This window comes from Sander vitreus, chromosome 18 (assembly GCF_031162955.1).
Source record: "Sander vitreus isolate 19-12246 chromosome 18, sanVit1, whole genome shotgun sequence".
Lineage (NCBI taxonomy): Eukaryota > Metazoa > Chordata > Actinopteri > Perciformes > Percidae > Sander > Sander vitreus.
In genome coordinates this window covers 15,041,954-15,067,443 of record NC_135872.1, presented here as the reverse complement: position 1 = coordinate 15,067,443, position 25,490 = coordinate 15,041,954, and the positions used below count along the sequence as shown (strand labels likewise).

The 25,490-nt window shown below is 40.7% G+C and overlaps 2 protein-coding genes across 3 annotated transcripts in view; one reads left to right on the top strand and one right to left on the bottom strand.

Annotated features, from left to right (window-relative positions):
* chrna2b (cholinergic receptor, nicotinic, alpha 2b (neuronal)) overlaps positions 1 to 3,101 on the top strand; it is an 11,196-nt gene extending 8,095 nt beyond the window's left edge. The window contains exon 6 of the mRNA XM_078275277.1: positions 406 to 3,101. Coding sequence (XP_078131403.1) covers positions 406 to 531 — 126 coding nt within the window. The 3' untranslated portion in view covers positions 532 to 3,101. The remainder of the gene's footprint in view (positions 1 to 405) is intronic.
* Positions 1,927 to 25,490, bottom strand: ptk2bb (protein tyrosine kinase 2 beta, b). 2 transcript variants are annotated; one of them, XM_078275276.1, is made up of 32 exons: positions 25,359 to 25,490; positions 23,317 to 23,411; positions 19,154 to 19,389; positions 18,418 to 18,596; positions 18,225 to 18,312; positions 17,064 to 17,143; positions 16,734 to 16,796; positions 16,418 to 16,472; positions 16,144 to 16,284; positions 15,950 to 16,024; positions 15,346 to 15,447; positions 15,061 to 15,178; positions 14,868 to 14,907; positions 14,607 to 14,638; positions 14,427 to 14,471; positions 14,238 to 14,335; positions 13,604 to 13,685; positions 13,415 to 13,515; positions 13,112 to 13,227; positions 8,906 to 9,006; positions 8,613 to 8,702; positions 7,581 to 7,785; positions 6,698 to 6,806; positions 6,531 to 6,590; positions 6,300 to 6,422; positions 5,977 to 6,129; positions 5,717 to 5,752; positions 4,983 to 5,007; positions 4,820 to 4,854; positions 4,437 to 4,571; positions 4,211 to 4,291; positions 1,927 to 3,489 (listed from the first exon to the last, which is right to left on the bottom strand). In XM_078275276.1, the coding sequence occupies exons 3-32, from the start codon at positions 19,349 to 19,351 to the stop codon at positions 3,274 to 3,276; spliced, it is 2,982 nt and encodes a 993-aa protein (XP_078131402.1). In that variant the 5' UTR covers positions 19,352 to 19,389; positions 23,317 to 23,411; positions 25,359 to 25,490; the 3' UTR covers positions 1,927 to 3,273. The 2 variants fall into 2 exon arrangements, with proteins under 2 accessions (XP_078131402.1, XP_078131401.1); XM_078275275.1 differs by lacking the exon at positions 23,317 to 23,411.

The window sequence follows — 25,490 nt, the reverse complement described above, 5'->3', positions numbered from 1 at the left end:
TAACATACCTGAATTGAGAGAGCCTAACTAAAAGAAAAGTATAGTTAGAGTTATAGCTTTACTTGCTTTACTAAAGGTGCACAGGGGTGGGCTGAAAGCTAGGTGGGCTTAGGGTCTTCCTTAAACCAAAGGTCAAATCATAAACAAACAAAGAAAGCGGAAAAACACTAACTACGGTCATAGCTAATAATTATTTTCATTTTAGATTAATCTGAAGAATAATTTTCTTTTTCTTCAGTTGAATCAAATCCAAAATCAACGATGTGAAAACAATGTGGAAGTGGTCACTTTTTGTGATAAAACCTACAGAGAATTGCTAACAAACTACATACATCATAAAAAGAATTTCATGTGTAACTTTTTATTTTCTCACTGTCCGTTTCTCTTGTTCTTAACTCTACACAGGTGAAAGAGGATTGGAAGTATGTTGCCATGGTGATTGACCGCATCTTCCTGTGGATGTTCATTATTGTGTGCTTGCTTGGGACCATTGGCCTCTTCCTACCCCCTTGGCTAGCTGGCATGATCTAGCTCTTGTGAGAAGGTGTGAAAAATCCATAACCACCATTAGTTAGTGAAGTCTGACATTCACCATGTAGCTAAACTCTACTTCAGGACTCTGAATGTAACAAGTTTGTGTAATATTGCTGCGTTAATGGCCTCATGAGGCTATGTTGCTCTTTACACACCACCAAAAAGTTTGCTAATTTTAGATCCTTATAAAAACTAGTGTGGCCATTTTGGCCATCTCAGACTTAGCTCGTCACTTTGCTCAACTTTCATCTGTCTAAACTGTGTTAGCCTCAGGTGAACTTCCCCTGCCTCAGCTGTAATGTGTCAGGTTTGACCTGAATGCTAACATTAGCATGTTAACAAGCCCAGGGTTGGAAATTGTTACATGCTAATGCTTAGCACAATGTAAGATTTGGCATGTTAGCATACTAATGTTAGTATGTTAACGTGCCAATGTTTAGTATATTGTCTCTTTAGCATGTTAGTTATCGTAACACGTTAGTTAAATAGCATGGCACCAGCATCAGTGTTGGGAATGGTGTTACAGTAATGTTATCACTTCTGTTGTTTGAGGAATTACAATTTTATATTCAGTAACCTAATTACATTTACTAGTAACGCTGGGATCAGTAACGCTATGGGTCTAGCTGTTAATGGCCAGTAGCTAAATGGCTGCAATGGCTCGACTGGCTGCTCCACAAAGTGTGCGAGTGTGTCTAGGTACAATAAATATAACTAACTTAATGCTAGTTTTTGGTTACTAGTAAAGTAATGTGACTTTTTTTCAATTACCAATAAAAAAATCCCTTTCATTACATTTTCCAAGAAACTTGCCCACGTTGGTCAGCAGGTCTAAGCATACAGCTGATGCTGACAGGAATTCACTAAGTACTTAGAGGTATCCAGTCATGACCTGAAATGTTAAGTGGAAACTTGGTGTTTTTTGTGGAGAATAGTAAAGGTATAACCAAAGTCATTATGAATCATCATCTGGGGAATATTAATGAACCATGGCAACCAATCCAAGTTGTCAATGTCATTCAAATGTTGGACTGACAGTGATATATGTTTCTCAACTTTCTTTGTTTTTGACCATCAGCGGCATGCTGTACCGGGATTCTATAATATATTAGACACACTAACTGGGGTCATTTTGTGCTGGTTTGGGAATCATTTCTTACTTGTTTTGGGTTTTTCTTTCTAGCCATGCTGGCTGCCATATAATTACAATTATTTTTGAATGATCATACTATGTAATAAATACCCTCATGAAACCTCTAAAATCTGTCTATATAGCATTTATTGAGTGGTGTGAAAATGACCTAAGAGCAGCAACAGGTTGTCATTCCTGCAGTCGTCCTTCGCAGAATGTCTAGATTTAAATATTCAACAGCAACAATGAAAATGCATGTATAGTAGTATACATCATATTTATTTTTATATCACTTGAGCTACGTGCTAGAATTTCATATTTTATAATAATAGACATAATACAAAAATCTTTCTTTTAAGAGTACCTGACACATATCTGACAATCCATTATACATACCATTGTAGTCTTCATCTAATAATTTCAATATAATGCATCATAATCAAACTTGAGATATATATTGTATTTGTTTTTTTTAAATTGGCATTTCACTCAGGTTACTGTTGACAGGTTTGAAAGAGTAAATCATTTACTTGTTTTAATTTGCATTATTTCTTTTTCTCGGCAATTGTTCTTGCCCAAAGACAAAGACAATTCTTTTTATATTTACAAGGATAAATCAATTTCTGAGCAGATATTTAAGTCAATATCTCACCAATCACAGATTAGAAGTTTACATTAAATGTAGTGGAAATTTGTCTAAAATGACGGCATCGTAAATATGATGCCAATAGCATCATATTTAAACTTAAAGCTGGAGTAGGATTTCTTTTTGCCTTCACTGGGCAAAAATTCCATAATAACCTTTCAGCATATTGTAATTAAAGCAGTCTGACAGAAAACTAGACTTATGCACTTATTCTTGGGTTGAGCCGGTGACGGGAGACTTCAATCACAGGTCATTTCAGAATGAGGCTGTTCCTATTGGTTATTCTACAAATGCAGATGCATGTGCACGTTCCTTTAGATGGTAAAAGCCTGATTCAATGGCAAAAAACCTGCATGCTAGTTAAGCATTGGCAACAACTGCCTACGCTGCAAAGCAACCCAAAAAAGATGACAGACTTCTGTAAAAGAGAGTCAATGACAATAAACGGTCAGTATTGGTGAAGCATTTCAGAGATGGAGAGAAAATGTAGCTAACAGTTTAGCCTTCTGCTAACTGTTGCTAAAGGCTCACAGCTGGGGCTGATAGAAGTTCATGTTTATGTATCTGTCTAGCGCCTATAATCACAGTATGTCATCTCAAAGGGCTTCACAAGCCCACAAGTTTGCAACCGTATAACGCTACTGGGATCAGGATCAGATTGGGACGATTGAAATTAAGGACTAGTACTCGTACAGGTTACTGTATTAAGTGCGTGTGTATGCCCGTGCTCGTCTGGTGGGAGGGGCTTAAGACTGAGAGCCTGTATTTTCATATTCTGACGTTTTTTTGCCTTTTTCAGAAAAATGCCTACCCCAGCTTTAAAACACATTTACAGGTATAATATATTTTAAGCAGTTTGATCAAAACAAAAATGCTTAACTGTGTGCAAATGTTAATGACTGACTGACAGATGTGAATCATTAGCTTGATGTCTAAACTGAATAAGAGGGCTTACAGTCCACTAGAGGACCACTGGCTTGGCTAAATTGGCCCTAACTCTGGCTTGGTCCACAGCATCCAACATGTTCTTGCTGTCCATAGCCAGAGTGTGTGCTGCAGCCAGCATCTGTTTCTGACACTCCTCCTTCAACGAGGTGATGGAATTCTGCTGGGCCATCCGCATTTTGTTGATCAGCTCCGCCATGTCATGGTTCAGCAGCTTCTGGGTGCCCTCGATCTGTGGGGATGGTTAGCAAACTTAATGGATGGGCACTGTCGGCCCTTTTTTCATGGAAGACATTTTGAAATGTCACAGTAGGAAAAGCACAGTTGTAAATAATAAAATGAATGATGGCTGAATTACATTTAGCTGCTTCAGTGTTAGGGTCTTGGTATTGTGCATGCTGACTCACTGTCAAACTGCCATGACTTACTGGGACATTTGAATTCAACAGAGCCATTGTTTATGTTATTAGTAACACACTTTTCCTACTAACTAACAAACAACAAAATGTCTCCTGTGAAAAAGGCCTATAAGTGCACCTGTACAATATTGTGTAATCCAAATAAATAGACTACAGTCATTTTTTTTAAACTTATTAACGTCAACTGTTTGACTGTTTTTCATGTACAGCACATATATGGTCCTTTAGGTACATTTTGTTGAGCCCCTGTGTGCATCAGCTGGTCTTGTTTTAAGTAAGCAAGAAATGCATCAACTTCTATTTGATAAATATGACTTTGTAGAAACTGCTCTAATATGCAAGCTTTGGATTTTGGCTGTACTCAGCCAGAATAGTAAACATGAAATGGTCATTTCCTCTGTGCTTCTTTGTGTTTGAAGAAAAGTTATGCAATGTTCTGTTTCAGTGACAAACAGCAGGAACCAAAAATCAATAAAGAAAGAGAGTCAGGAGATGAGAAAACACAGCCAACAGGCTGCAGACAATATACTATACCTCAGTCCTGACAGACTTGTGTAAGGTGGGCAGTATGTCATCCACGCTGCGAATCAGATCTCGTAAAGCCAACCCAACAGACTGTGGGCAGAGATCAATGCAGATAATAAATCCGCTGTATGACTCAAGAGGTTTGTTTTCCATTACAATTCACACACCTTTAATTTGTCTCTAAAGCAGCAGCAGCAAACTGTAAAAAAAAGTAAAAATTTTTGTCTCTGTGTACCTTGACAATGGTGATATATTTTTCCGGGGGTGAATCAGTGATGTCATTCTTGAGTTGGACAACAACTTTGACCAGTTCCATGACGTATTGGTACACTTTGTCGTCAGAGCGGTCCAGCTCAGCTGTGGGTGCAGGCTAAGTAAGAGGAAATAATGTGTTTTAATAATTAAAATCCTCATTAATTTACACAATGGATCACTGGGCACTATTTTAAATGCAAGTTGGCACCAATTCCCTTTCAATTGAAAGGTCATTTTACTTTCGTGAGATGACTGAGTTCATTATAAATTTAAAATCTAAAAATCAAAGCTAATACAACTAAATGGTCTTTTCAGGGGGCTAAACAAATATTACATTTAAAAAAAATTAATCAATATAATTACCTGTGCTGTGAGCCTTGGGGGCTTTTCTGGAGGTGCTGCAGTGCAGAAAGATTAACAATATGAAAGAGAAAGAAAAGAACGACAGGAGGGTTTAGAGAGTGATGATAGCTTTCAGAATGACTCGAAATAAAAGGGAATTCACTCATTTCTTTTGAGCGCTTACCATTCTGTGCGTCAGCTTCAGGGGACTAAAATGAATTGGAAAAGTATGAATTTCATGAGAATTGGAAAATAAAACAATGTTGTCTATCCTTGTAAATAGCAGGACTATTTGCAGACAAATAATTATATAAATCTGTGACAATCACTCAATTCCCTCAGATTAAATCTCACTTATCATTTTTAGTGTTTCTGTTCTACTTTCACTAAAGCGTGCCTCCAATAATTCTGTTGTCGACAATTCCAAAAATGCTTCTCTTAATGTTCATACCCTATAAAACAATGTATGAACTTCGGCAAGTAGATAATGGTTATATATGACCAGAGTGAACATTGTATTGCATATTGTTGTAATACATTTCAGTGCATTAGATCTTGTGTTCCTGATCACTGAAGAAGAAAGACAAAAATGGCCTTTTTTTAATTCCTTTTTGGGAATTATGTCTATTTTCTGTTTTTAGTTCTCCTATGATCACAAAATGTCATCGTTATACTTTAATTGCTTTGATTTCCAATTTAAATAACCACACTTACTTTACTGCTGCTACAGAAGTTTTAGGTAGCTGAAAACAGTTGTCCAACTCCATTACACTACGCAAACTACTACATGTTGTGTGGCATCATGCTGGGCTCAGAAATGTAAGCTACATCTCCAAAAGCATTAAGCATTAACATTATTTAAAGTAGATTCTTCTTTTAATGTGACTGAAATTACAGTTTGTGTAGGCAGACACCTACCGCTGGGCCGGCAGCGTCCTCTGGTCCCATGGGGTCCTGAAAAAGAACAGGCAAGTTTATGTTATAGAATATGGACATGGACCCCTATTTGGAACTGTTATCAGGGGAACTAGTGGGGCGTCGAGAGTAAATGAGTAGGTCGATATTGTGTAATGATGTCTAGTTCCACTGAGCCTCCAGGGCTTCATTAAATTGAGTGGGGGGGGACACAGAATCACATAGAGGGGGCTGACAAGAGTTAATAATGCTCTGTTTCCCACCAGGAGTCTCTCCTCCTCTTTCAGCCACTTTTTATCCTTCATCATGTCTTCTTTCTGCTGGCGGAGAGTGTTCTGCATGTGCTGTTTCTCCCTCTGCCACAGGACCGTGGCGTCCTCCCTGCTTTTCGGTTCCACTCGGAGAAAGTCGCCCTCCTAAAATCGGTTGAAGTGTAACAGAAGAATGACCGTTAACAACACACAAAGCTGTTTTTTTTGTTTTTTTTAAATTCCAGACCTAGCAACAACGTGACTTCAAATGTAAGCAAAGTGACAAACACACAGACAAGATTAGACCTTTAGACAAAGTGCTGAGTCTTACTTACCGCCATGCTTCGAGGTCGAGGGGACAAGGATGGCAACGTGAGACTGCTCATGGAGTCGGCGGGGGACTGGTAATCACATGGGCTGGCCAGGTCAGGTGAGCTGGCACACAAAGCCTCGTTCAGCTGCACAGATACACACACAAACACATCACTTACATGAATATATTTTTTAAGTACAGTCTGTCATCTTGGAGGAAACAGGTTAGAGGGTACTTGGGTACGGTACTGTACCTGAATGTGTAGACCAATACTGAGCATGTTCCCAAAGCGCCCAGGTTGCGTTCTTGAAGGCTGCAGTAAATATTAAAAAGCTGTATTAAAATATACACCAAATTAAAACATTACATTTATATAATGTGATGTTGTGTAACATGTAACTGGCTGAATTTGACCCGTACCTTGGGAGGAGGCTCGTTGAAGTTGAACTTGGTGTCAAATAATTTTGTGGTGCGCGCTCTGTCCCTCTCTCTCTCTGCTTCCTGCTCCTTCTCCATCTTGTGGACATCACTGACAGATTTTAGACAACAAGTTATATCATGTCTTAGTAAGAGAGATCTGTACATCCTTAAGGACCAACTAAAAGACTTTGAGAACATTTGGCGACCTTTGGAATCTTATCTTACAGGACAAGTAGTTTCCTGATCGCAGTCCGGGGTGGGGTATTGCGGGAAGGGATTAGGGCCTCTCATTTGTAAATTTTTTGTTTTTATTTATCCTTATTTCCATTCCTTATTTTTGTTTTTACACTGTAAAAAAGAAGCACTGTAATAACAATTTTGTAACAAGATTTTTGGAAATTACGTAATAATTCATAATAAAATAATAATAAAAATATTTGAAACAGTAAGAGAGATCTAAAAATACACCTAAATGGCTGTTATTGCAGGTAACTATATACTGCACTAAATCATTTCAGTGCACCGCTGATCTACCATCTTAATTGTTTACAATTTTTAAACTAACCAGCGATCCATTGATCGAACTCCTTCTATACTGAATTTACTCTGGGAAGAGAGTTGAATTGATACATTAAATGAAGACACTTTTTGCATCTTTGCAGAGGCTAAAATAAAACAACAGTAACCTTTGTCATTGTTCTTCATGAGTCAACGGAAATTGCCAATTGAGAGTTACAAACCATTGACTCATGAGAAAAGGAGTACAAGTAATAATCATTAGAGAAAGGTAATCACCCTATATCCCACCTTAGTTTAAGGGTATTTATTCATATTCACTCAGAGCTTTTTATTGAATAGATTTTTATATTAAATAGAGAAGTACTTGATCTTGACCACCAGCTCGGTGAAGTTGGGTCTCTCTCTGGGGTCGTAGGACCAGCAGCGCGTCATGAGTGAATAGAGGGCAGGAGGGCAGTTGTCCGGCTTGGGCAGCCTGATTCCCTGCTCCAGTTGGTTGATCACGTCTCTGTTCTCAAGCCAGAAAAACGGCTGCTGTCCAACACTCATTATCTCCCACATACATACAGCTATCGAGAAGAGAAACAAATAAATGCTTAGACCTACCGAACCTACCATGCTGTATATGCCCAATGCAATAATACTGGTTTGTCTCATGGCCCCAAACCCAAGCTGCTGGCTCTTTTTTATTTCTCGTTCCCTTTCAAATGCACAGAGTGGTTCACTTTTTCTTTGCCTTGAAAACATAAATAATAGATAGTTTGGTTATGTTCCAGAAAATGTTCAGCTTTAGGGGAGGACACAAACCAGTATTATTGCGGCGGGCATATGAATAATGAGGAGCATTAAGGTTCTTATGCCTTGCTTGCTTTGGCTCTATCTCTTAGGCAAATAGACGAGGGTGTCTAAACAAATCATTAAAAAGGTCAGAGTATGCCAATGTTTCCATTTTTGGGTCTGACACCTTAAAGAAGTTGAAATAAATACACATGAAGATCTGAGATGTTTCCTGTGATCCATTTGATTGTAATTAGGCTATTGGTATGAAATTCTGCAGATCACAGGTGATAACAGATTATACTGTCACTTGATTATTGAATCATGTAATTAGTAGATCTTGTACATGCTCTATACAAATGTATATAAAATGGTTTCTAACCCATCATCCCTGAATTCCCCAAAGGAGATAATACTGTGTGCCTATAGTACTGGATATAATATCAGTTGAAGTCATTTTATCATATAAATCATCCAATACTTCTTTTGGGTGAAGATTAACCAGCCACCTGCCTTGTGCCACGCGTGAGTGAGTGTGGTTTCTTGTCTCATTCCCCGAACCCACTAAAGGTCTTTGCACTGAGCTGATGTACTGTATTTTAGTGGATCACAAGCTCACCAAACATCCAGACATCACTGGCTGTGGTGAAACGTCTGAAGTTGATGGATTCCGGGGCCATCCACTTGATTGGCAAGCGAGTAACAGATGCTGCAAAGAAATAGGCGAAGTTGGTATTTTGTGATCAACATTTTTCATTTTTGGACAGGGACAAAAAGATGTACATTTTCAAAATGTGGCAACTATATTATGTTATGTTTTAAGTCAGGGATATGTGTGTGTGTATGCATTACAATTTAGACAATTAGGTGACCAATCAGACCAGCTTTATTGTCCTTAGTGCCTCTTTTTACCTTTGTAGTATTCTTCATGCTCAATGTATCTCGACAGACCAAAGTCTCCGAGCTTCACACAGTCTGGACTGGCGACTAACACATTCCGAACCGCAATGTCTCTGTAACAAAACACAGATAAGACAGAAAGAAACATATATGTATTTACAGATGGAGATGGTAAATATATAGATAATACAGGCAGAGTTTCTTAAATGGCCCTAAGCCCTTTCTGATTGACCTGAATTTCCCTCTTGATCATTGCAGTGCTGCCATGATTGCAGCAAAAAAAGAATACAAAAGGAATCTTTGCATTTTCCACAGAAGCAGAAAGTAACTTCCTTTGTCTGTGTTTTTTTTCTTCACAGGACATTAAATCCAAAACAGCTGCTTTGCCGTCGGAAACGTGTTGATAACATTCTGCAGAAACAACTGAGCGCGACATGTTTCTCTGTCATCTCACATCAACTTTCTGTAATGTTGAGTCTCAGTATAAATGCTTCGTTTAAATGAAAAATGAATGCTCTACTGTCACTGCCTTATATGACTCCATTTTACATTCAAATGTTATGGCTTTTTGTTTTGTTTTCTTGCTGTACCTATCGATAGGACTGTCACCTTGCCCTTTTCCTCACCACCCTGTGAATTAACACTGTGCAGTAAATCACACCTCAAATCAGTCAAATTATTTCAAGAACATACTGTAACTCAGCGTGATCGGCTCAGAACATTACAGGTTGTGCCTCTTCTCTCATGACAGTAACAAAGGACCTAATTTATCATACGAGGAAATTATGAGTGTCAGCAAAGACATACTGTGCAAACATTATCATATCATACAAAATCAGTATGGGTTAGCTGGTCACGGTGCCTCAGTAGTGCTATCTAAGTGACAACTTTGTCATCATCCCACACAAAAAGTTTTATTACACCCTAAACATGAGGCCTTGTTTGTATGCATAACGTTTTAGGGGACCCGATATGGCTCCATCAATTTACAGAAGATTGTCAGTTGATCAAAGAAATTGATCGTCCATCCATCCATCCATCTTCATCCGCTTATCCGGGGTCGGGTCACGGGGGTAGCAGCTCCAGCAGGGGACCCCAAACTTCCCTTTCCCGGGCCACATTAACCAGCTCCGACTGGGGGATCCCGAGGCGTTCCCAGGCCAGGTTAGAGATATAATCCCTCCACCTAGTCCTGGGTCTCCCCCGAGGCCTCCTCCCAGCTGGACGTGCCTGGAACACCTCCCTAGGGAGGCGCCCAGGGGGCATCCTTACCAGATGCCCGAACCACCTCAACTGGCTCCTTTCGACGCAAAGGAGCAGCGGCTCTACTCCGAGCTCCTCACGGATAACTGAGCTTCTCACCCTATCTCTAAGGGAGACGCCAGCTACCCTCCTGAGGAAACCCATTTCGGCCGCTTGTACCCTGGATCTTGTTCTTTCGGTCATGACCCAGCCTTCATGACCATAGGTGAGGGTAGGAACAAAAACTGACCGGTAGATTGAGAGCTTTGCCTTCTGGCTCAGCTCTCTTTTCGTCACAACGGTGCGATAAATTGAATGTAATACCGCACCTGCTGTGCCGATTCTCCGACCAATCTCCCGCTCCATTGTCCCCTCACACGCGAACAAGACCCCAAGGTACTTGAACTCCTTCACTTGGGGGTAAGGACTCATTCCCCTACCTGGAGAAGGCACTCCATCGGTTTCCTGCTGAGAACCATGGCCTCCGATTTAGAGGTGCTGATCCTCATCCCAGCCGCTCACACTCGGCTGCGAACCGATCCAGTGAGTGCTGAAGGTCACAGGCCGATGATGCCATCAGGACCACATCATCTGCAAAAAGCAGCGATGAGATCCCCAGCCCACCGAACTGCAACCCCTCTCCACCCCGACTACGCCTCGATATCCTGTCCATAAATACTACAAACAGGATTGGTGACAAAGCGCAGCCCTGGCGGAGGCCAACTCTCACCTGAAACGAGTCCGACTTACTGCCGAGAACCCGGACACAGCTCTCGCTTTGGTCGTACAGAGATTGGATGGCCCTGAGAAGGGACCCTCACCCCTGTACTCCCGCAGCACCTCCCACAGTATCTCCCGGGGCACCCGGTCATACGCCTTCTCCAGATCCACAAAACACATGTAGACTGGTTGGGCATACTCCCAGGCTCCCTCCAGGATCCTTGCGAGTAAAGATCTGGTCCGTTGTTCCACGACCAGGACGGAATCCGCATTGTTCCTCTTCAACCTGAGATTCGACTATCGACCGAACCCTCCTTTCCAGCACCTTCGAGTAGACTTTACCGGGGAGGCTGAGAAGTGTGATACCCCTGTAATTGGCACACACCCTCTGGTCCCCCTTTTTAAAAAGGGGAACCACCACCCCGGTCTGCCACTCCTTAGGCACCGTCCCAGACTTCCACGCAATGTTGAAGAGGCGTGTCAACCAAGACAAACCCTCCACACCCAGAGCTTTAAGCATTTCTGGACGGATCTCATCAATTCCTGGGGCTTTGCCACTGTGGAGTTGTTTAACTACCTCAGCAACCTCCACCAGGGAAATTGATGCCAATCCCCCTCATCCTCCAGCTCTGCCTCTACCATAGAGGGCGTATTAGTCGGATTTAGGAGTTCCTCAAAGTGCTCCTTCCACCGCCTCTATTACCTCCTCAGTTGAGGTCAACAGCGTCCCCATCCTTACTGTACACAGCTTGGATGGTTCCCCGCTTCCCCCTCCTGAGGTGGCGAACGGTTTTCCAGAAGTACCTTGGTGCCGACCGAAAGTCCTTCTCCATGTCTTCTCCGAACTTCTCCCACACACGCTGCTTTGCCTCTTTCACGGCAGAGGCTGCAGCCCTTCGGGCCCTTCGGTACCTTGCAACTGCCTCCGGAGTCGCTCTGGGATAACATATCCCGGAAAGACTCCTTCTTCAGTCGGACGGCTTCCTGACCACCGGTGTCCACCACGGTGTTCGTGGGCTACCGCCCCTTGAGGCACCTAAGACCCTAAGACCACAGCTCCTCACCGCAGCTTCAGCAATGGAAACTTTGAACATTGTCCACTCGGGTTCAATGCCCCCAGCCTCCACAGGGATGCACGAAAAGCTCCGCCGGAGGCGTGAGTTGAAAGTCTGTCGGACAGGGGCCCTCCTCCAGACGTTCCCAATTTACCCGCACTACCCGTTTGGGCTTACCAGGTCTGTCCAGAGTCTTCCCCACCCCTGACCCAACTCACCACCAGATGGTGATCGGTTGACAGCTCCGCCCCTCTCTTCACCCGAGTGTCCAAAAACATATGGCCTCAGATCAGATGAAACGATTATAAAATCGATCATTGACCTTTGGGCCTAGGGTGCTCTGGTACCAAGTACACTTATGAGCATCCCTATGTTCGAACATGGTGTTCGTTATAGACAATCCATGACTAGCACAGAAGTCCAACAACAAACAACCACTCTGGTTTAGATCAGGGAGGCCGTTCCTCCCAATCACGCCTTCCATGTGTCTCCATCATTACCCACGTGCGCGTTGAAGTCCCCCCAGCAGAACTATGGAGTCCCCGACTGAGCCCCATGCAGGACTCCACTCAAGGTCTCCAAGAAGGTCGAATACTCTGAACTCTTGTTTGGTGCATATGCACAAACAACAGTCAGAGTTTTCCCCCCCACAACCCGCAGGCATAGGGAGGCGACCCTCTCGTCCACCGGGTTAAACTCCAACGTAGCGGCGCTCAGCCGGGGGCTTGTGAGTATCCCCACACCCGCCCGGCGCCTCACACCCTGGGCAACTCCGGAGAAGAAAAGAGTCCAACCCCTATCCAGGAGTATGGTTCCAGAACCAAGACTGTGCGTAGAGGTAAGCCCCACCAGATCTAACCGGTAGCGCTCCACCTCCCGCACAAGTTCCGGCTCCTTCCCCCACAGAGAGGTGACATTCCACGTCCCCAGAGCCAGCCTCTGCTGCCCGGGTCTGGTCCGTCGAGGCCCCTGACCTTCACTGCCACCCATGTGGCAGCGCACCCGACCCCAGCAGTGATCGTAAGTCATTATGTTATTATTGGATTTATTTTTCCAGCCAGGATAAGAAATGTAAACGTACATAGTATACTGTATGTTCTGTGTTAGCCATTCTTCCTGTGATGAAAACAGCACAGACACAAGACAACAGCTGTATCTCCACTTCCTGGATAACAACACAAAAAATAAAGGAGCCTCTCACCTGTGCACCATGTTGACCCCTTCAAGGTAGACAAGAGCTTTGCAGATCTGCAGGCTGAACAGCACCAGAGTTGTATTTGTCAGCTTGTTCTGGTTCTGAGTTAGGTAGTTCCCGAGCTGCAACGTCACATTTAAATAAGACAGGAATCACTTATTCTTCATCTGCACAGATTTTCTGTCTTGCTGAGATGCATGAATCAAGTTGCAACACAATGACTCATGACAGAACTGTGCAAGATTTCAGTTCAACTCTACAGTACGATTAGATTAAATCTGAAATCATGGAATTAAGATTGGCACTAACCTCTCCATACTGATAAAGCTCCATGACGATCCACACAGGGTCGTCCTCTATGATTCCAATCAGTTTGACAATGTTCTGATGATTGAGGTTCTTCATAATTACTGGCAAGCACACAAAGTCCCCATATTTATTGTCACAGTTATTGTTATCACATTTGCTTCATTATATTCTACGCATTTTACTAATTACCTGCTTCACTCATGAACTTCTCCATCACATCAGGTGAACAGTCTTTGCAGGTCTTCACTGCCACGTTAATCCTCTCGCCATTCTGTTAAATCAACCGCGGAAAAAAACACCGTGATGCTGTGAACATTTGAATGGAAACTAGTGAAAGCATTTACAGACAGACTGTAGCGGACAGAACATTAATCTACAACTATTTTGATAATTTTTCAATAAATGTATACATTTTTCAAACAAAAACCGAACATTCTTTGGTTACAGCTTCTCAATCGTGACGATTTTCTGCTTTCATTGGTCTCATGTGACAGTAAACTGGTATATTTAGCGTTTGGGACTGTTGGTCAGACAAAACTTGTAATCTGAAGATCTTCATTTAGGCTTTAGATCATTCTGAAAAGCAGTTTTAGATAAATGTCAGTTGCAGCTCTACTACATGTGTAATTCAAGTCAATACGATCATATGTTCTATAGCTACATATTTTATGCAGCAATTGTCACTCCTGGTAACATAAATATTGTATTAATTTATATTCCTCCAACAAGCTTCCCACAATTATAGTCTGTAGTCAGTTTATAGATAGTTGTATCCTTTTTTGCTGGTAGTATTGATATACTTCAACTAGGGGGATGCACTTACACCCTTTTTGTAAACTCCATCGTAGACTTCCCCGAAAAAACCCTCACCAAGGATTCGGCCGAGAACAATGTCACTTCGGTTGATCCCGTACTTTATAACTACAGAAAAAGATTTAAATTGACGATAGTTCAAAAGTGAGTTCCACAGCTATTATTCTGCAAAAGACATGAATACAAACTTTCGACGAACCTGATTTGGGCCGTTCATCGAGAATCTCACAATAGATTTCTGACCCTGAAAATACGAAAGAAAGATCAATTTGCTTTTACTTTATAAGATAATGACATAAAGGTTTGGCTTTGAAGATGCTATGTATAGCATTATACTGTACATGGAGGTTATGTAAAACTGTGAAAACAGTCAGCTCACCCATGCTGTGTCTGACCGAGCTGGTGTCTCTGCTGCTCCACAGAAAAGACGGAATGAGAGAAAGCCACGCTTATAAATGTTCAATTTATGGCTCCTCAGAGCGCTGACAGAATTATTCAATAAAACAGCCTTTCTCATTTATAACTCAAACTTTTCATTTCATCCTACAACCAAAGAACATTATAACAGCTTGGACTCTGCAGCTACGCTGAGGCTGAGGGAGGGCACACATCATTCAAAGTTTTAAAAACAGCCACTCACTCTGTAGGAATCTCAGGTAGGGAATTCCGCGCATTGGCATCTAGGATAGAAATTAGTTATGATAATTCCAGTTAAGATTAAATAATACATTTAAAAAAGTCTTTCATATGCTCCATCCGTAGAAACAGCATATGTATTGTAAGCTTTAACCACGGTAATGTTGCAACAGGGGAAGTGGCTGAGTGGTACACACCTCTATTTGGTCGGTAGATGACAGTATCATCTGTGTCAGTTTCCAAGCGGCAGTAGCCGTCAATAAGGTCCATCATGTTCTCTGCCATAGGGACTGTGGCCACATTGATTGATAGACGCTATCAGGAAGAAGAAAAAAGGCCACAATGTAAGCACGTGTACCGGCTCACATTTCCTGTGCAGACGCTCTCTATAGTAAATGTATTGACTTATTTTAGCTATTCTGATTCTTAACACTGTACAAAGTAATATTGTATAACTAGGTAGATAATGTCGTGGTACTTACTTGTCTGGCCCCCTCTATGTTGAGGTCTATGAGAGCCTTGCCGTCGCTCTGAGATAAGCATTGTATTTTCTTGATTTGTTTGAAGTCGGCTAGAAAAACAGGCTGAGGCACATAAAAGGGGAATGCAATAAATGTAATTATGATGAGACTGATTACATTTAATAAGCGGTGTTAGATCTATAATGACGTAGCATGCACTGATGGCAAGGGACCAGTTTCTTTGAAAAATATGTCTAGACTTTGATAAGGAGTTGATAAATACAACTTTCAGAATAAATAAAGCAGTGGTATTTTTAGAAGTATAGGATTACTACAAAGGAATAGTTATTATTGTATTGAAATAGAAATAGGGAAATGTGCTTATTGTCTTTCTTGCTGAGCGTTAGATGAGAAGATTAATTCCGCTTTTATGACAGAGAGTGGTATCAATCTTCTCTCTCTAACTCGGAAGTGAATAAGCACATTTCCCAAAATGGTCAACTATTTCTTTAACACAAATCCTGAAACTAGGCTAGATAGATTAGCTATATAACACAACACAATGTAATATATGATGAAAGGTCAAAGCCCTCTCTAGTAATATCTAAATCTTAACCATGCTTACCGCTGAATTCTTGTGTGTGCGTTGGCGAATCCCCCTCCCACCAATGACCAGCTCCACTGCAAGACTCCAACCTTGCTGTTGGCAAGTGAGCATGGGAAAATGTTTGTAATATTAATGTGAACAAGAGCAGATTTGGATTTGGAACTGCTGATGTTTAGAACCATGACTTCCATAGGATTTAGGGGGCTACTCACCACTAGTTCACATGGGAAAACCTCTTCATCGTAGTTGATGAAGTCTTTGAGGGTATCAAAAAACTTGATAATGCAGTCGTCCTCCTTGAGTGTTGCGTACTGTTGAAACGTTTGCTGGATCAACTTCCGTAGCGGCTTTGGCTGGATCACAAGCAGGGACATTTAAAACATTATTTTTATGTACATTCTGATGAAGGTCTGATTGACCACCCAGTACTAAATATGGAAAATAAATGTGGTAGTCATTAAGAAAAGCATGGTTAGCATAGTTTACCTTCATGCTGTTAATCAGCTGTTTAGGAAAGAAGAGGTCCAGGCCCACGTCTTTTCTTCATTTGTAAAGGAACATTCAGAAAAATAGTAGGAATTTTATAATATATGTATATTGCTACCAGATTAAAACATCATGTTCTAAATGTTATCTTTTAATTGACTACAAAAATGGTAGTCAAGCTGCTACAAGAATTATCGGCAACATTATCCAGTAGGGCTTTTAAAAGGGTAACTCAATGCTCACCATCAACCCATACAGAGTAATGAGTGAAGTTATGTCACCAAAGTTACAAGATTAATGGAAAATAAAAACTTACTCTAGCAGCTCAAAGTTGGACTTCTTCTCGAGACCTTTTGCATTCATGTCTTTGTAGAACCTCCTATGAAAAGAAAACATCTCAGCAACTAATGAATTTTATACAACCAAATGTTCTTCATAAAGAACTAAACAATAAGTCACTTTATGACCTACTCTTCTACATCTATAATAAACCCATGAAACGTACCAGAGTATATTCTGTATAACACATACCTGCCAGTATAACTTTAACCAACTCTATCAAGTAACCTTGCACTCACTGCACTCAATAAAGCGAATTTAATTAAGACTTTGAGAGCAAAAGAACGAGAGGACTGCAGTGACTCACCTTATCTCCAAACAGCCCAGCTGCAGCGCCATCCCATCACTGACCTTAGAGGCATGATACTGCATGTAATCACTACGCACCTATCATAAAATGAAACACAAACACATGAATACTACAGTTATGCTGGACTATTACACTATTGTAAAAAATAATGTGATATGGTGACAAAATAAAGATTCATATAGATTTATATTTATTTTCCCATTTCCACTCACAGACAGTTTTTATATTGACAATACTGGCCAATAGCACAGATTTTTTTTTTTTAAAAGATTGTTTTTTGGGCTTTTCCACCTTTATTTGACAGGACAGCTAGGTGAGAAAGGGGGAAGACATGCAAGAAATCGTCACAAGTCAGATTTGAACCCTGGACCTCTGCATCGAGGCATAAACCTCCAAGTATATGTGCGCCTGCTCTACCCACTGAGCCAACCCAGCCACACTGAGCCAACCCGCCCACACAGCACAGATTTAATGTACTGCTCATAATTATTATTCAGCTTCTCTGCAGAATTAAATGGTTTCCAGCGGGCCGGTAGCAAACATTTTGTGGCCCTGTCATACAGTACTGAAGGTTTTACATTGTTATATGTAGAGTAGGGCTGCACAATTAACTGCAATTTTATAGAAATCACAATATGGTAATTTGGTAATATCCAAATTGCAGGGAGGGCGCAATATTTGTTAAAGGCAAAATATGTGTCAAACCATTCTGAATGTGGTATTGTGGCGCTGCAGAGACGTACCGGTCTACAAATGGTATCCTACAGACGTAAGGTTCCAGATCCTCGCAAAAATCACACTATAATCATTTAAAAAAAATTCTTTTATTCTATTTCTATAAAATGAGAATCATAATGCAAAAAAATTATCATTACCTCCAATATCGTGAATCATATCGCAATATCAGTCAAAATAATCACAATTAGATATTTTCCTCATATCGTGCAGCCCTAATGTAGAGTTGTTCCAAACTAAAGGAGTACCACCTAAATTTTAATTCAACTTTATCAACACAAAAGCAGCCAATGAAACACATTGACAGCTGCTCTCTTATGTGGTGTGAAAACAACACCTTTTATTGCCAAAAATTCATTGTCTAAACAATGAATCCTATACCAGCCAAACAACGTAACAATATAATACACTGCAGCTTGTTACCTGTTGGTAAAAATACACTAACGTAGATCTGTCATCTTTGAATTTTTCCACGAAATCGACGGGAACGTATCTGACACGAAGGTCATACCTGCATTCGGAGAGAAAACAGACACACCATGCAAGTTTATCAAACGCCATACTCTCACTTTACAAGATCAAATCAGACACAAACGTCCTTGCAATCTATCAGTACCTCCACTCAGCTTCCACATGATGGCTCTCGTAGCGTTGCTCCACCTCGCTGACAGTCAGATCTGGATGCAGCCAGTGAAGTTCGTCTGACTTCAGGTGCTTCAACAGGAGGCCGTAGCATCCTGTGTGTTCAATGTTCGGCCCCAATCGACCACTGATCAGAATCGAACGAATGATAGCCTAAAGAAGACAAAATGAGCAATCTTTGAATTTTTTTTAAATATCATGAACTTTTATTTACCCTTCTATTTACTTTGTGGATGATACTTGCTTCAAATTTACATGTAAGGGCTAACACATTAGCTGTAAAAGAAATCACTGAAAGAAGCACTGAAACCTTTAAAAATGCTTCCTCTCATCACTTCTGTTGCTGTACACCAATGAAGGATTGATTGCCTTTCCTGCATGTTAAAGATGCAGTTTGTTTTTGTTGCCGTTTGTGGAGCCTGGGCTGTTTACAGAGACCGCGTTTTTTTACAGTGTGTGAAGAGACAGGCAACTCGCAGATAGTGTGGAGATGTTTGCTGTATGTGACAAAAAATGTTGTAGCCTAAAAAATGCGTGACATCGCTTAGAGCACCTTTAAGGAGGCTAAATAAAACAGATGTCTGGCTCAAATACAGTTTTTTTCGATTTGTAATCGAAACTACTCCATCAGATAAACAAGATTACTCTCTTAATCACAGTCTTCTGACACATTACCTCCCTTCCCCAGATTTCTTTTAGATTTCTCTTACCCTAATTTGCCAGGAGCTGTCACATTTAACCAGTTTGAAGTTCTTGCCCAAGGTGTTGTTGGTGCAGAAGCAAACTTTGAGGATCTTGGTAGGCCCTCCGTCCCCAGTAAAGTGCGATTCGGGGGTGGACTCTGTGCTGCTTTGGCTTGGAGTCAGCACCTTCCAGGACAGGGTGTCACCGGACATCACCTCATACATTCTCAGGGCTGGGTAAGCACCATCATATCCACGTCATCCTTTCAACAGACAAAAGGAAAAAGATTCATTAAGATTTTAAAATGAGTAGTAAAACGTTGGGGGTCCTAAACTGGTTGCAATCTTCAATCCTGAAGATGACAAATTAGAAAAGAGGAAAGCCTGTTTCATATAATAAGGTGCTGTTTTTTAAGATTGTGGTCCAAGTAATCTAACTGTAGTGACAATGTGTCTTTAACACGAGAGTACACACTGTTCTGTGATTTGCTTCATCATAGTACTACAGTCATACTACGCTTCACATTCATGATCTTGTGCCATGAGGTGTCTGTGACTCATCATTTGATTCAGAGAGCCACTGATTACATTCCTTCCTAACAGTTACTGCAAGTGAGGGCATGTGTGATTCAGGAAGTCAAATTGTGACAGTGTGGAGACATCAATGAGGAAAACTCCTTGAAATTCGTTCTTCTTAGCGAATGCAAACATAACTTACATGTCATAGCATTTGCAGTGTTGAAGGGGAAACTACCTGGCTGACAGGGAGAACAAAATGCCGTAAATTGAAACAACACCTAAATCTGTCCGAAACCAATGTGATGATTGAGTAACTTGTGTAGTAGCTTCTTCGCTGTGGGCTGTTATGCAACCTGTTTTGATTTGTCCTACATGCAAGAATATGAGGTGGAAACAACTCCTAATTTAGCAGGGAAGCAGCTCTTCTGTCCTTTTTAAAGGAATAATTTGACATTTTGGGAAATACTCTCACACGCTTTTTTGCCAAGAGTAAGATGAGACCATTGATACCACTTTCACAGAGAGAGTCATAGCCACAAGATGGTTAGCTTAGCTTAGCATATGGACCCGAAACAGGGGAAACAGCTAGCCTGGTTCTGTCTGAGGGTAAAAAATATCTACCCACCAGCACCTCTAAAGATCACTATTTAGCATGCTGTAGCTTGTTTGTTTAAAGGGGCTTTACATGATATTTAGAACACAAATATAGCAGTAAACAACCATTACCTGGGTGCCCAGATAGCTCAGTTGGTAGAGTGGGCACCCATATATAGAGGTTTCCTCCTCGACACAGTGGGCCCGGGTTCGACTCCAACCTGTGGCCCTTTGCTGCATGTCATTCCCCTCTCTCTCTCCCCTTTCATTTCTTCAGCTGTCCTGTCAATAAAGGCATAAAAATGCCCAAAAAATAATCTTTAAAAAAGTAAGATAGATGTGGGGTAATGGCGTCTTTAGCAGAGAATAAAGTCACACTCCCTCTGTGTGTGTTGTAATCCAAGCTCTGTTCTTTGTTTTGGTCCGGCCGCCTGTGCATCTCAGAGCATGTGAGTGCCTTGTGCGTCGGTATCTGATGCTGAGGGCCGTGACAAAGCGCCAGTATTTGACGAGTTGGGGAACGGTCTGTGAGAGCCGTGTGGAGACAATCCCAGACTGCATATCAAGTACAACCCCTTTAATACGTACAAATGACAAAAGTAGACATGACAATTTGCGCGGTTTTAAAGGGGGGTATGTACCAGAGTATTTCTATGCTAAGTGCAGTGCAGGGGGTAGTAGGTGGATTTTGTCACTTTGGGACAGAGCCAGGCTAGCTGTTTCCCCTTGTTTCCAGTCTTTGTGCTAAGCTATGCTAACCGGCCGCTAGCTCCAGCTACTTATCTGTACAGAAATGAGAGTGGTATCGAAAATCCCAAATGTCTAACCACTCCTGTAAGAAATGAATGCCTCATAAAAAATACATCCCTGCAACAGATCCTGCTCCAACCACTTAGCTTTAAACAAACATGGTGACGGTTACTGAAGGTCGTAAAAACTTTAGCACACAGCCACAATCACAGCAAACTGCAACTGCACTCCTCCAAACAGTCAACCAATATCTTTTCATTGGGTGAAAAAGCTGAAAGCCTGCACATACTTTGGTTGAACTTTCAGGTTACAGCAACCAACTGACGCATTAAATAAAACAAATTAGGAAAATACTCTTTCACCTTAAGCACCCAAACATAACTCCTCACATTAGTAGTCTGCCCTGTCAATCAAACATCTGAGGTTGACTCAGCACACAGAGTAAATACTTTGAAACAACCTTAACAACAAACCTCCTAGCTGTGAGGTAGACATGGCAGCCAGTTACCCACCTCTCAAGAGTGTCTGTCAGAAAAGAGTCATAATGTGTTTTCTCATAAATGAAGCTCCATGTTGTTAGCCTGCTGCGAGGGAGCTGAGCTGTGTTAGTTTCTCTCAGGGCTTTCCGCTGCCGCTGTTGGACAGGGTTGTGTTTTGTTAGCCTGAGGCCATGAATTCCCCAGCAGGGCTGTGCGGTGTGTTGTGTGTGTGTAAGTGTGTGTGTGTGTGTGTGTGTGTGTGTGTGTGTGTGTGTGTGTGTGTGTGTGTGTACAGTGAAAAAAGAGAAAAGGGGAAAGAGAGAGAAGATGAGTTTGCAGCATGGCTGGCATGTTGCACCATCACCTGGGTGTGGGAGGCCAAACAAGAGGGGATTGAGGAGGCGGAGGGTTTTATAGTATGTGGGGCTGTGGTGGATACAAATACACTCCTTGGCTCACATGGAACAAACAATGAGTCAACAAATGCTCAGAAAGAATTGCAACATCTGATGTGTCAAGATATTTGTCAGCTATGTAAAAACTAAATTAAAGAAAGAAATCTGGAAGAAATGAAGAAAAAGTTCAGTCTGAATGATGAATGACACAATAAATAGCACTGGTTGTGGTGAAGCTTTGGACATGTTTTCTGTTTCACTGATGAACACTTAAAAACTTAAACCCAGAACAATGGGGCATAAAGAAAGACTGTTAATAGTTTACATTCATGTATACATTTTTATATCATAAATATATTAGATTGTTGTTAGTTTCACGTTATTTGCTACTGTAGATATTACAGATTTCACATGAATAAACTAAAAAAATTTGGAGTAAGCTGATTGATAATTGTGTCTTATTGCTCACACTCAGCAAAGAACTTTTTTACTCCTAAATTGGCTCGGTTATTAAGTGTAATTCTTAGAAGTCTGATACATACAGATCATGGTATGGCATTGAAAGTTGCCATCAAATGCCCAGTCAGACTCACAGTCTTGGTGACTTTTTTTTTTCAGATATTTATGGATTTAAATCATAATCTTACCAATCTTATACTGTGTTTTGTAAGTTATTGGACAGCTGCTTGTATTTTAGACAACATTTAACCACGTTTGGCTTATTTTGCTGAATATAAAAAAATATGTTTGTATTTGTCAAAGTAAGGTATTGAGAAAGGCATGTTTTTCGTATTGTGCCAAAACTCATATCGTATTATAGCACGAGTAGCAAAAATGTTAAAATGATCTCAGGCCCAGTGCTCTGCTGTTTTTAATGTGGTCATTTGATTTGATTTCATAATTCATCAGTTTGTAAAAGAATTATACACTACAATAATAAATGAGTGATTTAGTGATTCTAAACATTTGAAATGTAGCATTTAAATGTTTTTCAGTTACAACGTTGGTATTTATTAACGCAGACACTGTAGCACAGACCTGTATTGTACTTTATAAAGATTTTTTTTTTTTCTACCAAAAATGTTTTGTGTGGTACATGGCTGAAAAAAATTTCAAAAGGGTATATTATTGAAAAAGTTTGAGAACTACTAATCTAAACAATAAAAGCCACTAATTAAAATCACTCACGGCCATGAAGTCTTTTCTTCTGCATTTTTCTAACAACTCTCTAGTCTTGTTATTTAGTGAACAAAAACGACACTTTCCAGGCACAGTGTTGTTGACTCTCTTAAACACTGTCATGCTGGCAAAATCTCCCTCGGGATCAGTTGTTATGGTAACAACTATTCCAGAGGGAGATTTTTATCACAAACTGAAAGCAAGGTGGAGTAAACTAACTCTTGCAACACTCAGACACAACAAACGCTGCAGCAGCAGGAATATTATTTAGTACCCAAACATTTGTCCAGATTAGGAGTTATTCCTGCATATCACAGCTGCCAGTCTTCCCTCTCTGGACTCCAGTGTTTTGTTAGAAACGTACAGTATCTAGGAGGAGAAAGACAGGGACTGATTCAGGGTGACAGATTGTGACAAATGAGATTGAAATTCCACAGCAGCTGGCGGAGAAGCTACAAACTTCAACAAGGCTGCTCTTGAGAGAGAGGAGACCGATAAATTCTTTTGGGCAATGTATCAACAGATATTAGCTTCCTGCTGATAAATCAGTATCGTGTAGGCCAGAGATCTTCAACAGGGGGGTCCGGGACCTGTAGGAAGTTTTTTTAAATTGAAATGTCTCAACATGAAGCCAACATATTATTAGCAAATATAAATCCAGGTAAGGTAGTCACTAAGATACATCCACAGATACAGTATATCCTAAGGATTCACTCATCCACATGTATTTGTAACATTAAGCGATGATTTATAAAATCCTGCCGACAATTATTATTTTAATAGCTTAGCTAAAAAGGTATGTAAAGGCTTTAGGCTGCCCTACAAGTTATTGTAGGCCCAGGTTAATATGCTACTTCATTTTATACAATATTAGTAGTAGGGGCTCCCTGCTCCGTCTCTCTTTCAGTTAAGGGGTTCTTGGTTTAAAAAAACGGCTAGGCTATATTTCCAGAGCTGCAATGATTAGTCCAATAATAGTGGATCAAAAAAAGAAATAATCAACAACTATTTTCCTGGTCAATTGATTGTTTAAGTAATTGTTTAAAGCAAAATATTACAAACATTCCATAGTTCTGTAGTGAGAGATTTTTCACTATTTTTTGACATTTTAAAGACAATTAAACAAGAAAATAATCAAACCAGGTTTGAGGTAAATTAGAGACAGTGTCACCATTACCTTTACATAGTTTGTCCACAATGTCAAGTTGACTTTTCAACTGTGAAATGGCCTGCTCAGTGTGTATATTGTTCACAATCTTTTAATAAAAAACAAACAAATCTTAGGGATCTAAATCCAAAGATTGATTGTTTAGTTGGTGTTTATTACACTGTGGGCAGCTATATAGTTATTGGACTTTTTAAATATCTCAAAAAGCCAGTACATGGGTCGTGCTTCAGGTTCAATCTATGACTGTCTCTCTGCGGTCTCTCTAACTGCACAGTGGTGCAATGGAAGACACACTGCTTTTGCCGGAATGTGTCATGACATGCAATTGTGACTGCATTATCCATTCAATCAAGAAGTGTCCTCAGAAGGTGTCTCTGCGCATTATAGGAAAACTGTCAGCATCAAACTCTCAGTAATGTCAATACACCCATCCATGCAGTAGGCTACTTATCCAACTGAAGTGGCCTTTAATCAGACTTCAGATATTCTTTAAAGATAATTTGAGAAAAGGATGTTTTTGATATTTAAAAAATCTGATGCTTGTATAACTTGTGTATCAATTAGAAATCTGAGTTAGTAAGTGAGTGAGTGCCATAGTTATAGCTCTTTTCCTGTTAGGTGCTTGTAACACAGGCAGGTATTCAGCCAGGCCTAGCTCTGTAACAGTGTTGTGCTGCTAGGGTCTGCATGCTGCACCGTCATGACCCCAGGCAAGAACTGGAATGTGGCTGGCTGCTTCTTCACCTGCACAGACTTGCTTTGATGAAGAACAAAGTTCTCTCACTCTGGGAGAAAATGGCAGCTAGTATGCTACTTCACATTGTGCCATTATAATCAATATCATTACCTCGAAGAAAATGCAATTATTCAAGCTTCAAAGCCAAGTTTTACATTTTGCTTGGTCCCACCAAAAAAAAATGTGTCTTTTAAAGAGAAACATAGCATGTTGTTTACCAGTCAAACAAAAAAAATCTTTACTTTTAAGCTCATGTAATGGTTTAAAAAAGGTCTATCTGTTTATTTCGTGAACCTCTATAAATGTGGGCCTACTACAAGCACTTGTATCAGTTGTAATGACTCACCTCAGCAGGAGTTGTAAATCCCTATGCTAAAATACACATTCGCGATCTATTAATCTTGTGTCTTACCTGATTCTGATTTAATTCCTCTTAGAGTATAAGCTTGACAGAAAGTGTAACTCCTCACGGAGAGTCCGGCCTGAAGGTTCCTCAGTTCTGTCACACTGTTATCGAACAAGAGGTGGCAGGTGGCCACTCCCT